This window comes from Typopeltis vanoorti, chromosome 2, assembly GCF_054136105.1.
Source record: "Typopeltis vanoorti isolate ZY-2024b chromosome 2, IOZ_Tvanoo_1.0, whole genome shotgun sequence".
NCBI lineage: Eukaryota > Metazoa > Arthropoda > Arachnida > Uropygi > Thelyphonidae > Typopeltis > Typopeltis vanoorti.
Genome location: NC_143550.1, coordinates 179,082,584 through 179,108,585, shown reverse-complemented (window position 1 = coordinate 179,108,585; position 26,002 = coordinate 179,082,584). Strand labels below are relative to the sequence as shown.

The following is a 26,002-nucleotide window of genomic DNA, read 5'->3' as shown; positions in this document are numbered from 1 at the left end:
TTCTGTTTGAATGACCATGACATTCATGTAGATTCACTCTGCTCACACATTCCTGAATGATTAATGTCAAGTTCCTTCCTAATGTCCTCCCATTGATACCATATGTTAATTTTCTTAATTTTTCTCAGAACTCTCATTTATGGTCCCCTGTTTTTGATTAAGACAGGGGATAAGGAGATTAAATATGATATAATTTATTTTTAACTCAGCTCTCAGATCCATAAGTGAAAGCTGGTTTAGTGTATACAGCTAGTTTAGTGTGTTTTGACTAATTCTCTCTCATTTCATATAAGCGTATTCATTTGACCAGTTTTGGTTATTCTGTTGTCTATTTTCTATTTCTATATTTACTTTTTGCCATCTTCACTAAGAATTTTGTCTAAATAGGTGAAATGTTTTACTTGTCCTCTATATTATCCATTCAGGATGCAGTTGATGCTTTCAGTGTTCCTGTCTGTTTTCATAGCTTTATTTATTTATTTATTTTTATTGCTGATTTTCATATGAATTTATTGCAGCTGTTTAGTTAAGGAATCCTTCAGACTGTGTACTGGATTTATATAGGTATATGATATCATCTGCATTAAGTAAAGAGCTGATATTAACATCTCCAATTTGACATCAGTCCTAATGCAGTTTTCTTCATAAGGTGATCCATAATATATAATGAATAAGTAGAAATAGTGTGCACTATTGCCTCATATCTGATTTTACATCAAACTACCTTCCTCTGCTCTCTTCAATTTTAACTTTTGACTTATAACTTAAATATCTTAAATAACTCAGAAAATATGTATGAAACTCAGATACAGATTTTGTTATATTCAATTTTACCTGCATTTATCTTGCCTGAAATGCTTTGTAAGTAAATTCCATTGATTTTATTTCCATTTGATGAATGGGTACTATAATAGCCCTACTCCGATCATCTGGAATTCGACTATATGATCAGGGAATCTGAATTATGCAGTATATCCACTGTAAAACTCTTATACCTCTATATTCAAGCATTTCTGATTGAATATCAGAAATGCTCATATATGCCTTTCCATGTTTTTCTTCATTCTTCTTGTTGTGTGTGTGTGTGTGTGTGTGTGTGTGTGTGTGTGTGTGTGTGTGTGTGTGTATAGACTACTACTATTAACTTGGGGTTGGGATATGTTAATTTTTAATATAAACTAACTAAAAACCCGAGAATTATAACAAATTGAGATTTATTTGAAAACGCAACATGTTTCGTCGAGATTGACTTCATCAGGCATTAAGAACATAGAAAGATATTAAAAGACACTCAAATAAACATTGAGACACTCTAAAGCTATACAATTATAAAGTTATGATATTCGACTGTAAATTACAGTTATTATGAACTTGAGCTATAGTCTGTGTTAAAGTTCTATTGTTGTACACTTGTGCGTGTGTGGAACCACGCGATCTCCAGTATCTGATAGTAGAGCTGAAAGAGTCAGGCAAATTATAGCTGAGATTATTGTTCATATGAAGAGGGTCCAAGGTGATTTCTTTTGACTCTACAATGCGGCGTTCTACCTCATCATGGCAAATGTGTAGGTTTGAAGTTGTCCAATTTACTTCATGTTGGCAGCTTTCGTTGTTCGTGTTTATTGAAAACAGGACATGGCCTGACAGGGCAGTTGCTCTGGTTCTCTTATAAGCATTGTCTCTCTGGTGCTCCTCGAGACGTAGGAGAATAGATTTCTTCGTTTGGCCATGGTAAGGTTTTCCGCACTCACATGTGACTTTGTATACACCTGGAAATTGTAGAAGTTTGAGATTGTTTATAGTTGTTGAAACTTGATCTTATTTTTGGAAGAGTCGAGAAGCACGTTTGTATGTTGAATTTCTTTAAGATTCTGCTCAGTTTTTTGGATAGTGTGCTGATAATTGCTGATAGCAAGGATATATAACCTTTGGAGTCGTTCTGTGTCTCTACATGCTATGTTGACGGCGGGATAACTGTTTGTTGATGCTTTTTAAAGAGTAGCCATTGCTTTTAAAGGTCCATTTAAGATGTTGTAGTTCTTTTTTTAGTTCTTCATCTGATAGTACAGATCTTGCACGATTCGCAAGAGTTGATATAATACCCAACTTTTGCACTGGATGTTGATGTGAGGACGCATGCAAATATCTGTCCGTGTGTGTTGGCTTTCTAAATATAGAGACTTTTATTGATTCAGGCGTCTTGGTGAGTTTAATATCAAGGAAACAGAGGGAACTATTTTCTTCAATCTCCATGGTCAATTTTATATCCTGATGGAGGTTGTTTAAATGGTTGAGAAACCTGTGAAGATTCTCAATACCATGCTCCCATATGAGGAATATATCGTCCACATATCTAAGCCAAATTCTTGGTTTTAAACTAAAAGAGGAGATTGCCTTTTGTTCAAAATCCTCGAAAAAAATGTTGGCTAATATAGGAGAGAGGGGGCTTCCCATAGCTAATCCTTTGACCTGTTTATATGGTTTACTTTCGAATTCAAAATAGCCAGAGTTTACACATTGAGAAAACATGTTGCGTTTTCAAATAAATCTCAATTTATTATAATTCTCGGGGTTTTAGTCAGTTTATATTAAAAATGAACATATATATATATATATATATATATATATATATATATATATATATATATATATAATAATTTTTTTTCCCCTATTATAGTATTGTTTTGTCCATTTCTAAGCACTTCAATAGCTTCCAGAACATTTTGCCACCTTTCTGATATTCTGATATTAGTAAAATTTTCCCACAACTTTTATTTAATTGTAAATAATAAATTGCATGATAACCACAGTAATTAACTTTAATGAAATAAAAGTACAAACATAACAGTTAGTGGATTACCAATTAAAAACTGTTGCCATGTGCTAGAAATGAATAGTAATAAAATATTATTAAATAATTCTTAAAAACTATTTCTTTGATGGTTACATAAGATAAGAATCTCCCAAATGTTTGGGGGAGAGAGAGAGAGACAATCATTTCTACTCAGATTTGGCCGATGTACAAGGGGGGCTTCACAACTTTCTTTGAAAAGGCATTCGTATTTAAACTTGCATCTATGGAGAAGACGAGCTTTATCCCACTGGATATTGTGTTTAGTGTCAATACTATGTCGTGTCAGACCAGACTTTTGAGGTTTCATGTATTCAATATAATATTGATGATCATTCATTCTTTTTTCCACAGAATGGCCTGTTTGTCCAAAGTATGTTAAATTACATTCAAATGACATCTGGTAAATACCAACTAATGATAGAGGTGTCAATTTTTTGAGAGGTGTGATGAGCAGACTTTTGATGAATGTATCTGCCAGTAAAGGTATGTTTTCGATAAACACTGATTGATAAATTACTGGAGGCTGTGCGTGCAAAAAGGATATCCAAGAATGGTAAACTACCAATCTTTTCTTTTTCCATGGTGAACTGAATGTGTGGATGAAGGCTATTGATCTGTTGTAGGAATGTAGTAAGTTCCTCTTCAGAATGCAACCAAATAACAAAGACATCATCAACATAACGAAACCAAAGAGAGGGTTGGGGATGAATGGATGAGAACAAGGTTTCTTCTAGATGGTTCAAAAAATAGTTTGCCAAAGGTGGAGACAGAGTCCATGACAGTACTTTCAACTTGTTTATAGATCTTGTTTTTCCACCTGAAATATCCTGACTGTATAACAAATTCAGAAATCTTTGCAATATCGGGAAGGTAATGATCATATAGTAAATTAACATTATCAGATAATGTGATATTGGTAAAGAGGGTCAGAGCTGACTAACAAGTCTGACTCTTCTATTTGAACATCTTTGATTTGTTCAAGAAAATGTGGAATTTTTGATGAAAGATCTGGATTGTCCAGATACCGTGTGATGTCATTTAACATACTTTGGACAAAAAGGCCGTTCTGTGGAAAGAAGAATGAATGAACATCAATATTATATCAAATACATGAAACCACAAAAGTCTGGTCTGGCACAACATAGTATTGACACCAAACACAATATCCAGTGGGATAAAGCTCGTCTTCTCTGTAGATGCAAGTTTAAATATGAACTCCTTTTCAAAGAAAGTTGTGAAGCCCCTTTTTACATCGGCCAAATCTGAGTCGAAATGATTCTCTCTCTCTCTCCCAAAAGTTTGGGAGATTCTTATCTTATGTAACCATCATAAGATAAGAATCAAAATTAAAAAGAAATAGTTTTTAAGAATTATTTAATAATATTTTATTAATATTAATTTCTAGCACACGGTGACAGTTTTTAATTGGTAATTCACCGGCTGTTATATATACTTTGAATTTCTAAAGTTAATTACTGTGGTTATCGTGTAATTTATTATTTATAGTTATGCCACAGGTACCTTTAAAGATTAGTTTTATTTAATTGATTTTGGTGGTCTACCTTTCATTTCATAATTTGGCTTTTTAATGCTGATTTTCTTAACAAATCTGCTTGCTGTTAATTATTTTGATAAATATAGCTTGAAAGCTGATAGATGATTCATTTAAGATCACATCATTGATATTTATTTTTTATATCAGTGCTGCTCATAAAAGTTTATAAACATGTAGTACATTTGATATTGTGGTGGGATAAGAGTTCAATAATCTATAGAACAAATATTTTCTAAAGCCACTTGAGGCTTTGAGTAAGCATCAAAATGATCTCTTACCGAAAATTGAAGTTCATCTACCATCTAAAGATATGAAGTAAGTTTCATGGTGGGATTCAAACTCACATACAGTTGGTTGGTGAGTAGATTTTCTCATTTCAGCCAACATAGAGTAAATAATTATATGTAATACCTCTTCATTGCTATATTATCAGTTTTCTTCGCAATATGCTCCATGCAGATATGTGCAAATAGTTTGCAACTTTGTCGTATACCTGATTTAAAGTCTAACCAGCTGTCCCAGTTTTCATTTCTAACTGCTGACTTATATCTCATTGGCTTTACATTTACATCACATAATTGTAATGTTTTGAACTATTTTTCCCTTGGTACTTTTATTATGTATCTTTTCACACTCTTCAAAAAAGAAGTTATATTTCTGTGATTTTCAGCTGTTTGTTTTATGGTAAAAATCTGTCCTGATAACAATTTATGTTTGACCTGAATGCTAGTTGTCTTATGGTGGCTCTCCACCTGAATCATCATTTAAATGATTTCTTGCTTGCATGTAATGATGTATTTTTGCTATAACAAAATGCCTTGTTCTCACTTGAGACATGAAATGGATAGCTACTCAAAAATGCCTGTTTTTATGCCACGGGTTATTTGTATATACCACTGATAGTGCCACTCATTTGTATGCGGTAACCAGACTCAGCATCACTTTTTACATGATGTAAAAATCCAGTAAATTGAAGTAAATATCGAGTTTTATTAATGATGCCAGCCTGGTTGGCAGAGTGGTTAGCATACTTGCTCTCCAACCAACAAGTCATGGGTTCTAATCCTGCTGCAGGCATGGATGTTTGCAAATATCTTACATTGTGTATTGCTATAACCTTTGATATGGTGCAGTATGACTTTTGCTGTCCTTGCATCATTAAAATCATCATCATAAGTGATTTGAATCTCACATTCTTTCTGCTATTAAATCATTAAAAATTTCAATATAGCTGATTTATGCTCTTGCATCCATGCTTTGCTGTGCAGATGTTCAAAATGAAATCTGACAGAATAGGGTGGTTAATTCTTCTTCCCAGTAGTGTCCAATATCTGTATATTGCATGTGTTCTTCTGGCCTGTTTTCAGAGGTGAAAAACCCTAATTTCTGGGAGAAAAAACTCTCCTCCGAATGAGACTGGCTAATTCAAAGTTCGATTGAAAACATCTGATAAGGGTTCCCCACATTAGAGACAGGATTCAGACCTTAGTCTTTTCGTCCAAAGGGCTCGTCTTAACCATCTGAGCTATGGAGGCTCTTTTTAACTTAATTAAAAAGTGTTTTGATCATAGCTCTATGATAGTTATGTGGGATTTCACCTGAAGTCTGATATGCACAATATGTTACATGTTCACAGATTGTGTTCTTACCTGAATTTAATATTTAAATATCTAAATAATTAAATATTATGTTCCCTTAGTTTTCCAAGACAGAAAGATCGACTTTAGTATTTTCAGTACAGTTCTTAAGATTAAACTCATTATTACAAATAAAATATGAAGTATTGTGTACTTTTCAGTTAAAAAGATGTATTTAAGTATTCATGTATTTTGATTCTTCTGCTCTTGTTTATGCAAATGTATCAGTTATCTAAAGATAATATTTTAAATTAAGTGTATATGTTTCTATAGTAGGATAATCAATATGTAAGTAAATATATGAATAATTATTTTGAACATTCTCTGATCACTTCTGCCTATTGTATTTCTTTCCTCTCAGATATGGTGATGGGCAACTGTCTGTCTTTATTTCTTTAGGTTCATAGCACCAGCAAAAAACTTTTATACCAACTAGATCACTTGGTTCAAGTCTGCCATCAGCCTAGGATGGATGTCAGTTCTCGCAAACATGTATGCTTATGCATCTGGAATATATTTTATTATTTTTAATTTCAAATTATGCAATAATTTACTCTCTTGCATGTTATTACTAGTAACCATTCTGGTTTAACTTTGCTTGGTGCATGCTTTTATTTCCTGCTTATATCAAATCTTATTTGAAAAGTGTATTTCGTTGTGGGGTTTTAATTTTACTAATTTTTTTTCTGATTAATTATTAAACTGGATACTTAACAGACTTCACTTACCATATATAGACACAGCTTCCATAGTGTTATTAGTAAAAATTCAATTTTTTCTAATTGAGTTTTTATTCAAAAATGATGAATTTTAAAAAATTCATCTTTTTTTTACAAAAATTGCAATTTTTACATAATAGTATGAAAGCAAGTTAAGAAGTCTATTGACTTTTTTAAATAGTCCAGTGTACCATTTTTTACCATTGGTTAATACATGTTTATTATGAAATTTTTGTTATGTAATTGTTATGCTTTTAATTATATATATATATATATATATATATATATATATATATATATATATTTCAATTTATAATGTTATGTGTTTATGTAATTGTTATGTTTTGTAATACATTTTTGTTATGAGAGATTATATTACTAATATTAGTATTACTAATATTGGTGACATTATAATGTTGGTGATCTTAGAAAAAATGTAATGTTTTTTTTTCTTATTATTATTATTAAGAGTGACCTCCAGGGAGTCAGAACTCATTGAGGGAGGCCATGTACTACACACGCCTGCTATCATACTTGTTCTTGAATTCATTCATACCGCTTCACACACACACACACACAACATCCAGTGGCAATCCAGGCAATCCATTCCAACACATATCACTGTATGTGAGAAAAATCTGACCTTCGCCGACTTCTTAGTGGCATTTATTCTCAGATTCCAAGGATGCCCTCTTGTCCTTTACCTACCCTCCATAACATGAAAAATTCCATCAACTGAAATCCTGTATGATACTTTCAGAAGTTTGTAAGTCTCAATCATATCACCCCTTTCTCCTGTTTGCTAGTGTCTGCAGTCTACAAATTCTCAATCTGTCTTCGTAATCAGTATTCCACGATCCTGATATCATTTTTAACACTCTCCTTTGCACTCTCTCTCCACTCTATCATAATCACAAAGGAGACCAGACCTGCACACATAAAATAAGAAGAGTTGACTGATAAGGCCTTATAGGAAAGCTTAAAGTAATTGGATCTTACTTAAAGCAGTAGAAGAAGAGGATAGATCCAGCTAGGTGAACCAGAGGAGTGCCACTTCCCCTAAAATCAAGATGATCACCCCTTATGGCTCTGCTGATCCACGAGTTCTTATTCAATATATTTGAACCAGCCCACCATATCTGGTGGGCTCCCCTATCCACCACCTAGGAGACATGCTCCATAGAGGTTACAGGATCCCCCGAGAGTACACATTATAATGTCTCATTTATACCATATAACTGTAGCCTTTTGAAGAGCTTTCCTCTTAGCCTTGTCGTATGTCTTTTCCAGATCTACAAAACTTAAATACGGATCCTTGTTATATTTTCATGATTTTTTAACTATTTGTCTTAAAGTAAAAATCTGATCTTGACAATCTGTTTGGCTTGAATTAAGGTTGTTCTTCATCAATCTTCATTATACAATTTTAGCTATTTTTCAAGTATATTGCATAAATCTCACCAGTAATACTCAGTAGGGAAGTACCTCTGTAATTCTCACGTTCAGTTTTATTTCTCTCTTTGTGGATGGGCACTATGAGAGATCTGTTCCACTCATTTGGAATTCAACCGTCTTACCAAGGCCTTTTGAATTATGCGGTGCAGCCACTGTAAAACTTTTACCTCTATATTTCAGCCTTTCTGGTGGAATATCATCTACTCTAGCTGCCTTTCCACATTTCAGGTTATTGAGGTCTTTTTCGTCTTCAAGTAGGTAAAAATATTCCTGACTATGCTCTTGTTGAATGTGTTTTCTACCAGCATGGTAATACCTAACAGGAGTGCAATTAGGTATACAAGGGTGGTCTGAAAGGTTCTTGGCCTAACAATGAAAAAAAAAAAAAAAAAAAAAAAAAATTATAATTTCAAAATTATTTTTATTTTTGAACATAATCTCCCTTAAGACTAATACATTTATTCTAGCGATGCTGCAGCGTCATTATCCTGTCTGTGTAGTGGTGCCCAGTAAGATCTGCAAAATACCCCTCTACAATTGCAATCACCTCTTGATTCGAAGAAAAACACTGACCAGCAAGGAAGAGTTTTAGTTTTGGGAAGAGATAGAAGTCAGAGTGAGCGGGAATAGACTGGATGTTCCAACAATTCATAGTGCAGATCCCTTAATTTTCTCATCGCCCAAACACCTTGTCGGCAGGCGCATTGTCCTGATGAAAGATGATTTTTTTCTCCTGCAATCCGAGTCTTTTCTCATGAATTTTTTCATCTAGTTTGAATAAAAGATTGGAATAATATTCCCAGTTATTATTTTACCCTTTTCAAGATAATTAATAAACAAAATGCCTTTAGCATCCCAAAACACCAATGCCATGACCTTTCCTGCTGATGGAATCCATTTTGTCTTCTTTGGCACTTAACAACTGGCTTCTGTCCACTGTTTTGGATTCTAGTGTGTAATGGTGAATCCAAGTCTCATCCATACTAATAAATCGATGGACAAAATCAATTGAATTCTTGTTGAAATGCTCCAAGCACTGTTCAGAGATTTTCATGCCAGTGCATTTTTGATCTGCTGTGAGCAAGTGCAGCACCCATCTTGCGCAAAGCTTTTTCATTTGCAATTCTTCATGCAAAATATACCTACACGTTCTTTTGAAATGCCTATGGTCTCACAATTTCACGCACTTTGACTCACCGGTCATCCAATACCATATCGTGCAATTGATCAATGATTTCTGGTGTTGTTACACTTTTTGGACATCCTTCATGTGGATCATCTTCAAGGCCGGGACGGCCACGTTTAAACTGGAAAGCCGATTTCTTTTTTGAAAACAAAGGAGAAGAGTGCCCGTAAACTTTTATGAGCTTTGAATGAATTTCTTTTGTCGTTAAACCTTCTTTTACAAAGAATTTTATAACCACACGATACTCAATTTCTTCTCTTTCAACGGATACAGACAACACTTTTGCTTCAGACAGCTGTATAAAATAAACTACTTGATAGAATGACTTACTGTTTCACATTGATGCTTATGACAGACGTACGAACTTAGAAAAAAATAATCTTGCTGATAGGTTGCCATCTATGATTGAGGCTGAGAACTTTTCAGACCACCGTCATACATATTTATACTTGAAAAATCCATCAAAAACCTGACATGTGAAAATGCATTTAGAGTACATATTTGATCAGAAATGCTCAAATATCAGAATAACCAGCACTGTACACAGTACTCCATATGAGGTGTTATCATGGCCTTGTAAAGAGACAAAATAACATCCTTATCTTTTCATGTCGTTCATTTCAGCACTGCAATTATCTTTTGAGTTGTATTTGCAATCTTTGCTACATGGTCCCCCTGAACTTCAACTTCCTATCTACTAACATTCCAAGAACCCTAGCCTCATCAGCTTCTTTTAGCATAATCCCACCAATATAATACAACATTGGATATCTAATCATGTTGAAGTGAATGATTCTACATTTACTGACATTGAACTGATATCCATTTTCGTATGCCCACAATTCCAGCCTATTTAAATCGTTCCACAAGTACTGTATATCAGCAACATTCCTGATTAGCATACCTATCTTTGCATCATCAGCAAATAACTGTATGTCACTTGTCAAATCTTTCTCAATAGCATTAATGTACAAATTGAATAATAGTGGGCCGATCCTTATGGTACACCACTAGTCAGCTTAAATCTTGCTGACTCATATCCCCTAACCCCACCCTGGCACCCAGGTCTGCACACAGTAGTCACGATGGGTCTTATCAAGGCTCAATAAAGAGGAACAGTAACCTGCTTGTTTCTGCTCTTTGAAGTATTCTTAAACTATCTTAACTTAAACTATTGTTTAGGGGGCACATAATATTTATATATTATGTGCCCCCTAAACTTTAACTCCCTATGCACTAACACTCCCCCCCCCCAAGTCTCTAGCTTCACCATTCTCCTGGAGTACAGTTCCACCAATGTGGTATACAGCTGGTAATCTTTTTACCCCCAAATGCATATACTTTGTCACATTAGACTGACATCCATTCTCCTTTGCCCAGTCTGCTATTCTATCCAAATCATCCTGCAAAATTTTGACATCATCTGTATTAACTATTGTTCTACCAACTTTGCATCACCGGAAAATAACTGAATAGTTCCTCTCAGATGCTTTCCTATATCATTAATGAATAAATTAAACAGTAGCGGTACAAGAACTGAACCTTGCAGTACACCACTAGTCACAGGTCTTTTGGATTCTACTTCTGATTAAACTACTCTCTGATAACTCTCCATCAATCAACCCTATATCCATCCCCATTGTGCTGGAGTTTACTGATTAGAATTCCATGTGTGTCAAAGGCCTTTTCAAAGTCCATCAGTAAACACGTATGTAAACCAAGTTACTAAGACATGACCTACTACTCTTGACAAAACCATGCTCCCCCCCCCTCCCCCATACAGTATTCCATTTCCGTCTATCTATTCCTGTATTTTGCTCTTTACCAACTTCTCCAATAACTTAACAACAATTCCTGATATGCTGATTGGTCGGTAATTTGCTACATTTGCTACACATTTGTAATATGTCTACATCAGTCTTGGATCCTCCTTTATGCAATGGAACTATTTATTTCAAGGACTAAAATTATGACTAATTTTTGGATTCTACTTCTGAATAAACTACTCTCTGATAACTCTCCATCAACCAACCCTATATCCATCCCCATGTGCTGCAGTTTACTGATTAGAATTCCATGTGTGTCAAAGGCTTTCGCAAAGTCCATCAGTAAACCCATTACCTTTATCCAACTCAACTGTCACTGTATTATAAAACATGAGCAAGTTACTAAGGCATGACCTACTCACCATACTCTCCCCCCCCTTCCTCCATACAGTATCCCATTTCCGTCTATCCATTCCTGTATTTTGCTTTTGACCAACTTCTCCAATAACTTGACAACAATTCCTGATATGCTGATTGGTTGGTAATTTGCTACATTTGTAATATGTCTACATCAGTCTTGGAGCCTCCTTTATGCAATGGAACTATTTACTTCAAGGACTGAAATTATGACTAATTTTTGAGGCCTGTAATGGTGTGTGAAGTAACACAGAGTTTTATTTCTTTGTGGATACTGGTTTCCTGAGAGAGAGAGAGAGAGATTTTGCTTTTTAGATGATTTGGTTAGTTTTATAGGTGAAAAAGAAAGTGACCTATTGACTTTATGCAGAAAATTTTATGCTGGTTGTTGAGATGATTAAAAAAAATCATGAATGGATTATTGACCATGGCTCCATATTAAAAAAATGTCATTGATGTATCCTTTCCATAGTTTGTGTTGCAGAGATAAAATTTGTAATTCTCATCATCATCAAATTCCTGCCATGTACCCTCCAAGGGGTGTACAGGATATGATAAGTACTACATGGGGAAAAAAAAAAAAAAAAAAAAAAAAATATATATATATATATATATATATATATAGTACAACATGACAGAATTTGTAATTCTTTCTGTTCAAAATGCTTTCATATAGGTGCCAAAACTGGGGTTTGAAGGCGTTCCAAGGCCAAATATGAGTTTTGTTTAAATATGGCATATTGTTATAATTTCTATTCCTATGTCCTTATCTTATCTTATTGATATGTCTTTATTTCTTTTATACTTATTAAAATTTTTAGTCATACAAGCTCCTCTTTTATATACTTCTTTATGTGTGCCTAACTCGTCCCTACCTAGGAATGATTCCTTTTCGGACACTGGCAAATTTATATTTTTTTGCTGCGCCAGCCAGTATCCTATAACATGAGCATATTCAGGTTCAGGGAATATTCCTAGATTGGTTGGCATTCACTCTAACACACTCTAAATAGATATCGGTACTAATTGCAATCGTGGCCAATGATCTATTACTTAAACACATTCATCTAAATCCCTCCTGCTATAGTTCTAATTTTTATAAGTGGTAATTTGAAATCTCGAATTCAGGCATGAGTCAGGTATATGCAACAAAACATGTTTATTGGAACAAATGATAATTACAACTAAAATTGGATTAAAATACTAAAACTTCCAAATCTCTTACTAAGTTAATATCTCATGCTACGCTAGTTACACAATGCTAAACTTATCAAAATGCACTCAGATCACAATACTAATCATACAAAACAATAGAACTAAATGACGATATTACTCTAAATCAATTCTCTTATGCATGCTACTCTTAAAGACATCTTATACAACTTGTTACTATCTGATAAAGGTCATCCGCCAAATACAAATACACATATAATTTCAGTCACATGCAACTATATAGATTCATTCCTGGCATTTCTTTGTTCAATGGAATTATGCGATCTCAAATTACGAATTCTTATCAGAGTCCTCTATGGATTGTCCACATAACTTAATCTAACATTAATTTCTATCTCTTTCAAAACATACAGTAAAGGTCCTTACATTACCCAGTTCTTTCCGAAGGTCTGTTAACTGCTACGTATTGTTCGGGTCATCCTTCGATCGGTTGTCTCAGCGCCTGGCTTATGGCTACGTCGTCCCTTCTACATTTTTCCGGACTCGAACTTATTACTGCCTCGACTGAGGGTTATCTCCGCTCCTTATCGAATAGGATATCCAGCGACTGGCACATTTTCTCTGTAGGCCGATGATTCATGAGCGGCTCGTCGTGGGATCTTGTTCAGCATACTCAGAAAGACTGCCCGCTGTCCAACATCATAGGACCCTGGCTCGTCCTTTTTCCGTCTACTGGTCAGGAATCCTCGAGGTGAAGTCAGGAACAAAAAGCCTCGCAACACGGCACGTATTACCTTATATTCTCTCACTTCTTTTTCGCACGACCCTTAATTTTTATGCCCTCAAGATGATCCTCAATTTCCTTACTGCCGTTAGGTGCTGTCTTCTAGGGAAGCACGCTTGCGTCATCTTCTGCGTATGCAGTACCCTATGGCGTTATGGCCAACATGTGCGTTTCAGACGCGACCTTTGCACTGATGCTCTTTACTGTCTGGCGATTTACGAAGTTCCAGACAGCTCAATAGGACAAAATTTAACTACTATTTCCTTTTTTACAAAAATTCACAAATCTGATAATTCTTCAGTTTAGTTTTCGACTATAAATATTTCTGATACAATTCATATACTATTACACAATTTCCTATACAACAAATCAGAACTTTCTGCTGGTGAGCAGGTATTATCTAAGTTAGCCAGAATTCTCATGTTAGATTCTGAATGAATAATTTCTTAAAATTCGTCCATTCAGGATCTAACAATATTCACATCTGAGGTAACTGGATATTATTCAGTGTCTGTAAGGCCATGAGTTTTATTCACCCCATTCAGAAGGAGAAAGAAGACAAGTGTTCACATAGAATATGAAGACATGTGGGTTATGATCTTTAGTTGACACATAAGACAGTAGGCTGTTCTAATGATCAGAAGTAGAAGGAATGAATGAGGAGGAAGAGAAATTTGTTCTGTGAGTTTGCTAACATATGAATGCTATTCAGATGGACAACTATCATGGAAATATGTCTAGAAGATGCATCCAGCAGATGTATGAACATCTGTGAGAAGGTGATCTTCTGTACTCTTAGGGATACCTCTCCAAATGTGAGGGCTGCATTCAATAGTTGTTTAGATTTGTGATTTGCATAGAGTTCAGAGTAATGCTTGAGCAAATGAGAAAATTAAAATTTTGTTGGATGTTTAGCTGAGGCAGCAATATTTGTAATATGTTTATTCCTGGAAAGATTTGATATTTGAGTAATCCTAAGAAATGAGATCTTGTCTTGTCTAGAGAGCCTGGCAGAAAAAGTTATTTTTTTTTTTGTAAAAAAATTAATGTGCATGCAGGTAGAAAGATAACATCTCAATTGCAGGAGTCAGAAGATAGAGTGTATGATGAAAACTTATTTAATAGGTGCACGTGTCATATCCAGTCAAGAGCTTTAGAGATATGAAGAATAACCACTTAGGATTCTGCAAGTTTTTCCATGGCATTTTTTCAAATGTGATGACATAAGTAAGCATTTCCCAAGCAAGTATAGATTCTGATCAGCAGTGTAAGAAATCATACTGGTAATAATTTATTAGTTGAAAGGTTTCCAGGCAATGTGGAAGCTGAGTGTTAATGGTTTTCTGCATTACTTTAGAAAAATAAATAAATGGAAAATTGATTAATTACTAATTACTATGTCAAGGATTGAATTATATCAAATCTGCCTTTTTTTTTTAAAGAAGTTTTTAATGAGTTCTTTATTGACAGCTTTAACCTCCCAGTCTTCTAGGCCTCCGGAATAAACCTCTCAGATTCCACTTCCATATATTGAAGGAATTTCTGAATGTATTGCTAAAGTTCTAAGGCCTATCAACATTGTAGTACCTTTTCATCCTACCAGGAAGATTTCTGATAGGATGAAACACAAAATTCCTCCACTTCCAGGTAGACACCTGGAAGTGGAGGAATTTTGTGTTTATCAGATGGTGTCTTAGGTGTCTATCAGATATCTTGCTCCTCTGACTTGTCTTACTTCAGACAGTCTTATAGAGTTGCAAAACCATTCGTCTTGAAGAACATATGTTATATCCAGTGCCATGACCAGTCTGACCTAGCTGCACATGCTACCTCATCCAGATGTTAGAGTACTTTTAGTAAATTTCTTGCAGAATGGTATACAAAGAGAGCTGTGAGGCCTCTACGTTGCCTATATTTAAACAGATCTGATGGTCTTTGGTTATTCCCTTTATGAGAAATATTATGTCAGCCTTCTGTAAATTCCTGGTTATTGTTTTATTATATTTGTGTGTGTCTGTGTGCATGTGTGTGTGTTTATTTTTTTTTGAATTTATATTTTTATTTATTTATTTTTAAACTAGGAATTTGTTGACTGTTTGCTGTCTTTGTTATGTGGTAGTGGCATTTTTTAAAATACTGCTGTTATTTGCATTTTAATTGTGTTCCATTGTCAATGTACTGAAGATACCTCAGATATTAAGGCAAAAATTCTACATCTGTTAAATTTATTTTCATATAAGTTTTAGTTTCCATCTTTAATTTCTACAAACATGAGAGCTTACATACACATTTTGAAACAAGCAAGAAAGTAAGGTACAGAAATTACAAAGGTCATTCATTTTAGCATTCTTATAATTCCAGAAATGCAGATGAATGTGGCTGTGTGAGTATTGCTCCATGTGAGAGAAATCAACATTAGTGAGGAGTGATTGAAAGTGTTTGAAAAGTGATTTGGTTTAATTCTGGTCAAAAATTAATGTGAACATTTTGTGCAAGTTCATTAGTGATAGCAAATCCTAATCAGATTGGCTGCTGAACTGAATCTCACCATGGATATAAATTTTTATGATCGTTCTTTTGGTGAGAGATGAATTTTATCACCAGGTGTGAGACTGCTGCCCTTGCTTGTTGAATATCTACCTGAAGTGACTTGAAAAATAGTTCAATATTTGGTCTCTAGAGTGGATTATGTAAAAAAAATAAATTATGTAAAGACAGAGCTACTGTGACCAAGCAGGTCCCCAGGTGGCGAATAGGAGAATGGCCCATCAGAAATGGCAGTTAGCTGCAAATACCCAATAAGCAGACATGCCTCAGACCAAAGTGGGCATGTCTGGAGGCCCTAAGATGGTAGCTCCATCACCAGACTAGGCTGCAGATGGTTGGTAACCAGCACAGCTGACAAATTCTTATACTCACAAATTTCATCATCATCATCAAATTCCTGATATACCCTCAAGGGGTGTACAGGATATGATGGTACTACATGAAAAATTTTCATCATTACTAACTTCCTATCTACAATTTTCCTCCAAATCAGTCTGTTACCTGTCAAGATGCCAACACCAGATCTTATATTTCTATCTTGTAAGGCACTTTTTACTGTATCAATCCACCTATATCTTGGTCTTCCTCTGGGTCTTTTTCCTGCCAACTGGGCAGAAAACACTTGTTTTGCTAATCTTTCCTCTCCCATTCTGTTTAAGTGACCAGAATGCAGTCACAGTCAGGAATACATATCCATACTTTACGACAGATAGTTGAGAAATCATGGGAATATAACAAAGATCTGTATTTAAGTTTTGTAGATCTGGAAAAGTCATATGACAAGGTGCCAAGAGAGAAGCTATTCAGAATGGCCTGTTTATCCAAAATAGGTTAAATTGCATTCACGTGGTATCTGGTAAACGCCAGCCAATGATAGAGGTGACAGTTTGTCTTTTGTAGATGGAAACAAGTGAGAAATTTTGTTGATAGGAAAATATGTGGGAATAAGATGATACTTCTTCAAAATTCTGCCTATAGGTTCTGAGATGCCTGAAATGTAGGGGATTGGAACACTGCGGTTTGTTGAAGAATCTTCAGGTGTTGGAACATATGAGTCAATTATCTGTTGGATCTGATTAGGATTGTAACCATTAGATTCTATTAACTTTTTTATAGTGAAAAGTTCTTGTTGTAAGCTTGATAGAGAGGGGCACACTTTATGCAATCTGTTAATTAAAGATTTGATAATGTCAATTTTTTGAGAGGTGTGATGAGCAGACTTTTGATGAATGTATCTGCCAGTAAAAGTAGGTTTTCTATAGACACTTGCAGACAAGGTACCAGAGGATGTGCATGTAAGGAAGATGTCCAAGAATGGTAAACTACCAGACTTTTCTTTTTCCATGATGAACTGAATGCATGAGTGAAGGCTATTTATCTGTTGTAGAAATGTGGTAAGTTCCTCTTCAGAATGTGGCCAAATAGCAAAAACATCATCAACATAATGAAACCAAAGAGAGGGTTGAGGATGAATGGATGAAAACAAGGTGTCTTCCAGATGTTTCAAAAAATAGTTTGCCAAAGGTGGAGACAGAGGACTGCCTGTCAACTGTCCATGGCAGTACCTTCAACTTGTTTGTAGATCTTGTTTTTCCAGCTGAAATAACCTAAATGTATAATGAATTGAAAAAATCTTTGCAATATCCGGAGGGTAATCATCATCATCAATGTCATAACATCATAATTATCATCATCAGTATTATATCGAATGTATGAAACCTCATAAGTCTGGTCTTGCACAAAATATCATTGACACTAATCATAATATCCAGTGGGATAAAGCTTGTCTTCTCCACAGATGCAGGTTTAAATATGAACGCCTTTTTAAAGAAAGTTGCGAAGCCCTCTTACATCAACTGAATTTAAATCGAAATAACTGTCTTTCTCTTCCAAAAGTTTGGGAGAGAAAGACAGTTATTTCTGAATATTGGTGATCCACCGACTGTTCTGTACTTTATATTCCATTCCTTTAAGTATTTGTTCTACACTGAGAACGTACTGTTACTTTCAGTACGAAATATTTGTACCTTTAGTTAATTAAAGTTATTACTGTGCTCTATACATGTTCCATTATTAATTATTATGTCGTAGGTACCTCTAAAGATTGAATAATATTTGTGTATTTTAGTCTATAGTTCACATTTGAGATCTGCTCAACTTTTATTTGCTTCAAAACTTTCTTACATGTTCTTCTTTTCAGTATGAAATTCAATTTTATCCTGCTCAAGACTAAATGGTGATCACTTCCAATTTCAAATCCTCTGTACACTCTGGTTTCCTGCACCAGTGGGGAAAACAGCCCTATCAACAACAGCATAGTCAATGAGACTTTTCTTATTCCTTGCCTCTTCTCTCCATGTGAATTTGTGCACATTTTTATGTTTGAACATAGTGTTAGTAATAACCAGTCCATGTGCTGAGTAGAAATCCAACAGATATTTGCCATTATTATTAGCTTTGCTCTTTTCTCCAAATTTTCCCAAAATATTTTTGTATGTCTCACAATCATTTTCTACTCTACTATTTAGATCCACAACCAGGAACAGCTTTTCCTTTTTCATTGTGTCAGTTGCTTTTTCTAAAGCCCCAAAAAATTCCTCCAATTCTATCCTAGTAGAACCTTCTGTGGGACCATAGGCACAAAGAAGTCTCACTGTCCAGTTCCCAATTCTGATATTTGCCCACGTCACTCTACTTGAGACTGCCTGCCATTCAAGAAGATTAGCCTCGTATTTAGTGTTAAATACTATAGCTACTCCTTCTTTATCTTGATTGTCATTGCCTGAATATAACATTTTGTATTTATTGCTTAGAAAGATCTCACCAGTTTTTGTCTTTTTTTTGTTTCAGTGACCCCTAATATGTTGATCTGGCACTTATCCAATTCCTCAGCTAGCTCCGTTTCTTTGCCATTCAGGCTTCTTATGTTGATAGTACCGATCTTGAACTCTGGTGATGTTGAGTTGGGGTGTGATTTCAGATTTGTTCCAGTAGCTGACTTTTCGCTGTTTGTCCTGGTTCCCTGGCGGCGAAAACAATGGTGACCTTGTTTAATCGGGCAACGCCCCACCTGGAATGAAATTCTGCCATGTTGTATCATCATTTGAAATTTTGTTTTAAGCCAGTAAGAATACAATTTAGTTGGCTAAATCCAAATTATCAGCCAATCATCTTCCGTTCATTATCTAAATCATGATACCTAGAAGGGTGTGCCGTGAGAAGGTGAGGATAGGTCGTTAGGTCAGAAACTCTGGTTGGTTCTCTGCATTTCTTTGAAGACTATATGGAGGTCTCCTCTCAATTATATAGCTTTGACCCTAAATCCCCCCCCCCCTCACAAATTTGAATTGAATAAAAACCAAACTCAAAAAGTTCTGCAGAACTTCAAGACTACAGTTTAATATATAGTAGAGTACCCAACGAAAAGAATCAGCTGCAGGTATAGCCATCGTGTTCAGTAATAAATGGAAAAACAAAATTAAATCATGTAACGGGATCTCTGAAAGAATAATAATGGCTAGACTTAAAAAGAAATTTTTTAGTCACAGGAATATATGCACCCAAAGAAGGAAATAAATCTGAAACAGAAGAATTCCATAAAAACCTCCAAAACGTAATTCAGAACACAAAAACAAGATTACTTAATCATTGCAGGTGATTTCAATGCTAGAATTAGATTAAATACATTTAAAGATTTAATTGGTAATCAAGGAGAAAACACAATAAATAACAATGGAAGAGAACTCAGAGAATTTGTGGCCTATAATAGTTTATAGGCCACAATTTCATAGAAAATTACCAACAGCTTCTTTAAACATAAAGGTATACATAAACATACATTGGAAGCTAGAGGATATAAAAGTATCATTGACTATATAGAAGATGGTAAGAAATTGCCGATTATACGAGATTGCAATATTGACTCTGACCATTATTTATTAATCAGTACTATTAGGATCTCGAACCAGAGAAATAGAAAGAATACAAGAACACAAAAACAAAAGCAGGACAATTTAAGATAGAACTGTTACAGCAAGATAGTATCAGAGAACTGTATCAAAGAAGACTTACAAATCATACAAAGAAAATAAATGAAGATACAGATATAGAAAATGAATGCAAAACATTAAACAAATAGTAAAACAAGCAGCATATGAAGCCATAGGAACAAAATGGCAAAGAAAAGGAAAGCACTAAGAATCTGGAACCCAGAAATATAATCTTTAATAAGAAAGAAAAAAAAATCTCCCTTAAATGGTTAAACAACAGAACCATAGGAAATGAAATAGAATATAAAAGAATCAGAGCAGTAACAAGAAGAGAAACCAGGAAAATCAGAAGACAAGACTGGGAAAAATTTGTATCAAGATTAGAGCATGACATAAATGGACCTCAACTAAATAGCTATAAATTCATAAAAAAATGACTCAAGGAACAAAGGATAAACTACAATTACAAGGCCCCTCCCCAAAAGAATGGACCAATCACTACACTCAGCTTCTAAACAATAATAATCAAATTGAAATAAAACAAGTAATAAGTCAAGGAACAAATGAAGAACAACCAATGCAATTTAGTGATCTCAAGAAAATATTGGAAAAACTAAAAGATAGAAAAGCTACACGAGAAGATGGAATAAATTCAGAACTATACAAATACATCTCTAAACCATTTCAATTACGATTAATTAAATTCCTAAACAGAATATGGGTAGAAGGGAACATCCCACAAGAATGGAAGACAGTAATACTTATAAACATATTCAAAAAAAGAAAATAAAGGATTGCAGAAACTACAGAGGAATATCCTTATTAAATATAATAATAATAATAATAATATGTGCTCTAAAATATATCTAGATATAATTCAATGTACATTAACACCATACTGGATATATAGGAGATATAATATCTATAATAAGAGATATATACTGGGGGGGGAGCCCCCCACTATATATCTCTTAGTATATATGTATCCGAAGCATATATATATATATGTGTATGTAGTATATATGTAGCCGAATAAGAAACTCAAAGATAGGAAATCTAATCTAAGAGTTTCATACCGAACATAGAAAACTATTTCTTATAGTTTCTTATTTGGCTAAGAAATAATGTATTCAATATCCACTTAATTTTGAATAATTTTACTTTGCCGAAGTGGAGCCTGTTGACTCTTATTTTAGTAATTGTGTTTCTGCACCTTTTTTTGGCATCTCATACAGTAAAGATATAAGTTCTGACCATTGAAACCTTAGTATTACATCTAGGTCTACCTACTCACTGATGAGACCTCAAAAAAGGTCGAAACTGGTCTGGGTAGTGACCTTCTCTCATAATGTAGAACAGTAATACATCTCCTAGGAGCTGTGTTTTACATTATGGGAAAATACTAAGAACAGTGATCAGATCTTACTCCACCTTTACTACAAGTCGCCCTAGCATTACACTACCAGGTGTTGGCTTATGCTTGAACTCCCCGATCTTTATATAGTAATTTTAGATGTTGGAAACATCTCTGGTGGCTGGGCCACATAGCTAGATCAGATAGCTTACTCAAGCACTAGAGGGCTTTACTTCTGGTAAAAGACACTGGTGGGGGACCTAGAATCACCTGGATAGATAATATTAGAAAATAAACAAATTCTTTATTAACAAAGTGAAGAATGGAATTAAGAATATGTTCATTTTCTAATATTATCTATCCAGGTGGTTCTATGAGTGACTAAGACAATATCAAGACTTTGGAATGTTGGCTGGGGAGAGAGGTTGAAGGAATGTGAATGGCAGAGGTGATATGATAGAGATGTTTAAGTTAGTGAGCAGGTTTTTATCGGATTAATCCAGAAGTGATTATAAAAAGAGTAGAAGGCAAGAGGGGAAGAACCAGAGGTCATCCTTTGAAGTTGTGTAAGAGTGTGGTGAAGGTGAAGAGGGTTGTAAGGAGTAAATTTTTTACATGGAAAATTGTAAGTGAATGGAACACATTATTGGAATATGTTGTTAATACAGGGAATGCTAATGATTTTAAGATGGAGTATGATAAATATGCTATCAGTTGAATGAACCTCCCATGATGAGTCTGCTGACTCCATGGAGGGTATAATAGTAATAATATTGGAATAGGCTTTCACAGTTATCTCGCATTTTTTTTAAAAAAATATTGCGTGACTGTAAACTGAAAGATAATTAAAAGGCAAAACAAAACTATTATTAATGAAAAGGAACTACTAGTTTTGTTTTACTAGAGGACATTATCAGGCACATAATGTAGAAGTGAAAAAAAAAATCAGAGGCGATATAATACAGCATTACTTTAATACAGTTGCCATAATATTAAATTAAAAATGAATGAATTCTAACATTTGAAGGAATTTTTGAACTAACTGCATTGTTGCACATGTGACTGAGGTCATGGTTTTGTTGATATAATTATAATAGCACAGGAGTAATAATTAGAAAGGTTGCAGCTGAGGTTCACATAAAGGCGAATAGGGTTGAGTACAATTTCTGTTGATTCCAAAAGTTTCATTCAAACTCATCATAGCACCTATGTATGATTTCAGATCTATCCAATTTCACTGGGTATGTAGTGGATTGGTTATTGTTGGGATCAGAAAAATTAGGAACATGACTGGATAGAGCAATGCTCTGATTCTACTGTAGGTGATATATCTCTGGCATGCTCTTCTATATGAAGCTCAGTTAATTTCTCTTCTTGTCCATAATATGGGGAGTTGGAACTATACCAAAGATAGTGCACACTTGGATATTTTAAGTTGTTTTGGTTTTTCTGGGTAAAGCCAGGATTTGAATGAAGTTTGATTAGGGGAGTGAATGAAGTACAGATTTTATATTTCTTGAAAATTTTTGCCAGTTTGGTTAAAATGGAGCTGTACATGGAAGGGAAATAAAACCTTTTACATTATTATTATTTTTGACATGGCATGCAAGCGGATTAAACAGAAGCTTAGTAGTCTGTTTACGATAACCATTCTTCTGAAAAATTGATAAAAGCAACTTTAATTCTTTGGTGATCTGATCTTCATGGTGAATGAGGATACACGTATTGGCTTTTTCACAACAGAATTGATGCCTTGGCCTTGGACTAAATCTGAATCATGGTCCAGATTTAGTCCAAGACATCAAGTCTAAGTCCAAACATCATCAATATATCTTTTCCACAGTCTTTGTTTTCCTGGAAAGGTATTTATAGTTTTTTCTTTGAAGGTTTCCAAGTACATATTCCAGTACAGGCAACAGGTGGTTGCCTGTAAAAAATCAATTAATTCTTACTACACATTACATGTAATTATACAGAAATATACTTTCCTGTCAGTGTGGGTTTAAAACGTATGCTGCTAACACTTACTGTTCATTTACATAGGGCTTTATATGTCCTCCAGTGTGTCTTTTCTTGAATAAAGTCTTACAGAGAGGACGGGAGAGGAGACACTCATAGACATCGCCAGTAAAACATTCAGGGTGGAGAGATTTACTGATGATCTTAACTTCCATTTTATTAGCTTCACTTGATGATAACCTTGTTTATGTAATACCGTACTTGCTGGTATAATGGCTGCACCTTCAAGCAGTTTTGAGAATCTGTTCTTATTACTCATTGTTCTTTCATAAAAATCTTGTATGTTTAAGTGTTTCTCCACAATTTTGAATACATTACCACTCATTCACCAAATTTATTGAAACTGTTTCTTCATTATTATCAAAATATGGAATAGTGCTAGTGTAGAGTAGAGTAGTAGCAGTGCTACGTGTCCAATAGATAAGTCTTTTGTTTTAGTTAATATTAGTCATCAGATTCCTGACATATACCCTCAAGGATGTACAGGATCTTATGATTGTGCTACATGAAAAGTTACATCATTACTAACTTCCTATCAACAATTTTCCTCCAGATTAGCCTATTATCTGTCAACATTCCAATATTATTATATCTGTCTTGGAGGCATTTTTTACTGTATCAATCCCACCCACATCTTGGTCTTTCTCTGGGTCTTTTTCCTGCCATCCTGACAAACAACACTTGTTTAGCTAATCTTCCTTCTCCCATTCTGTTTAAGTGGCCATACCAACAGAGATTAGCTCTGCTAACACATTCCTGGATACTAATAATGTCCCGTTCTTTCCTAATGTTATTAATTTATTAGTAATAATTTTTAGTAATATAATTATAGAGTAATATAGCAACTTTAGAAATTATTATATACAGTCATACCCCGACTTATGCGAATCCGGAGTTACGCGGTTTCATATATGTACGTATTCCCGTCCCGCTTCACGCCTCACCACTAGTCGTATCTTTCTGGCGCCGCCGCATTCTCCAGTGTCGCACATGCTGTGAACAAGCACTGATGTGTTTCGCTTGGTCTCCAGTCTTACATGATTTTTATAGTCTACAAACCTTGCGATTGTTTAATGTTATGTTCTTGATAAAAATTTTATCACATAAAAAATAATAATGTCGTCCAAAGGAAGCAAGTCCGATTCTTCTACAGCTAGCAAGAAAAGAAAAACATTGACTTTGGAAACAAAACTCAACATTATTAAGGATTTTGAAGGCGGAATGAAAATTTGTGAGTTAGCAAAGAAGTTTGATCTACAGGAATTCACAGTAAGAATAATCATAAAAGAAAGGTTTACAGATTTTGGAGGACATAGATTCTAACGAGGAACGAATTGTAGCCACAAGGTAAGGAATAAAAAAATCATTTAGCTTGTTATGAAGAAATTTTGTGTGACAAGAAAAAGACATTATGCCGTCAGACGAATCTATTAGATGTTATGAAACCATTGACATCGAAATAACTTTATTTTTTTTATGTACGAAAAACTACAATTATGATTATATTTCTTAAAAAATATAGGTGTTTTTGTAAACCTTTGGCCCCAATTAACTAATATTTTGTATGTTTGTATGCAAAATTATACCCGAGTTACGCGAATTCGATTACGCGCTTTTTGTTGGTCTCACCTACCGCGTAACTTCGGGGTATGACTGTATTATGATAATGTTAATATTAATTAGCAATATATTAATTTAGTAATTTTTAGTAATACACAAGTTTAGTAATTATTTTTTGGTTACATCTTATTTACTTTATACCATAAAGTCGAGTGTGTGTGTGTGTGTGTGTGTCTGTGTTTCAGAAATTTAATATGGGATATAGTGTTTTTTTCATGGCACTGATGTGTACAGCAAAAAAATTATGGCCAAGTGTTATTTGTTCACCAAGTTTAGCATGAGGGATTTGGTATGTAGTATATGTTCTGTGTATTCATTGCCAAGAGTTGAGCGGGTTATAGTATGAAAGTGAGAATGGTGAGAAAGTGTTGTAAATGTTTCATGTGCAAGAGAAAGAAATGCGAGTTATGTGGAAAGTGGGAAAATGGAGGAGTGACAAATATTAACAATGCAGGAAAAGATAGTGAAAGTGTTCAGGAAGAATGTGGAAGTAGTAAATGCTAATGCATGAAGTATAAATGAGAGAATGAAAGAAGTAGGTAAAAGTAATGTTGATGATGAGATGACAGTAAGTAGTGAAATAGTGTGCTTATGTGGTGTCCTTCACAGGAATAAATGATGGCTAGAGCAACTTGAAAAATGATTGTTATGTGGTACAGCAGGTGGAAGAATGAAAAAAAAAGTGAATAGGAAAAGTATGAAAGTATGAGAAACTGGAAATAAGGAGAAGGTATTGTATGGAGATTTTAACGATAAGATGTACTTAATGAAAAAAGTGACAAAAGCATGTTTTCCATGTTAGTGAAGCTGTTAGTTTGCAGAAAGGACAAGTGAAAGAGTTGATTTTTTTTTTTTTTTTGTTTTTTTTTGGGGGAGGGGGACAAATGATTTGCAAGGGAAGAATTATGCAATAAGAGAGGATATGAA

At 34.4% G+C, this 26,002-nt stretch overlaps 1 protein-coding gene across 1 annotated transcript in view; it reads left to right on the top strand.

Annotated features, from left to right (window-relative positions):
- The window catches only part of trio (trio Rho guanine nucleotide exchange factor), a 1,056,141-nt gene that overhangs the window by 160,656 nt on the left and 869,483 nt on the right, over positions 1–26,002 (top strand). The window contains exon 11 of the mRNA XM_090403001.1: positions 6,446–6,538. Within this exon, the coding sequence (XP_090259127.1) occupies positions 6,446–6,538 (93 nt within the window). The remainder of the gene's footprint in view (positions 1–6,445; positions 6,539–26,002) is intronic.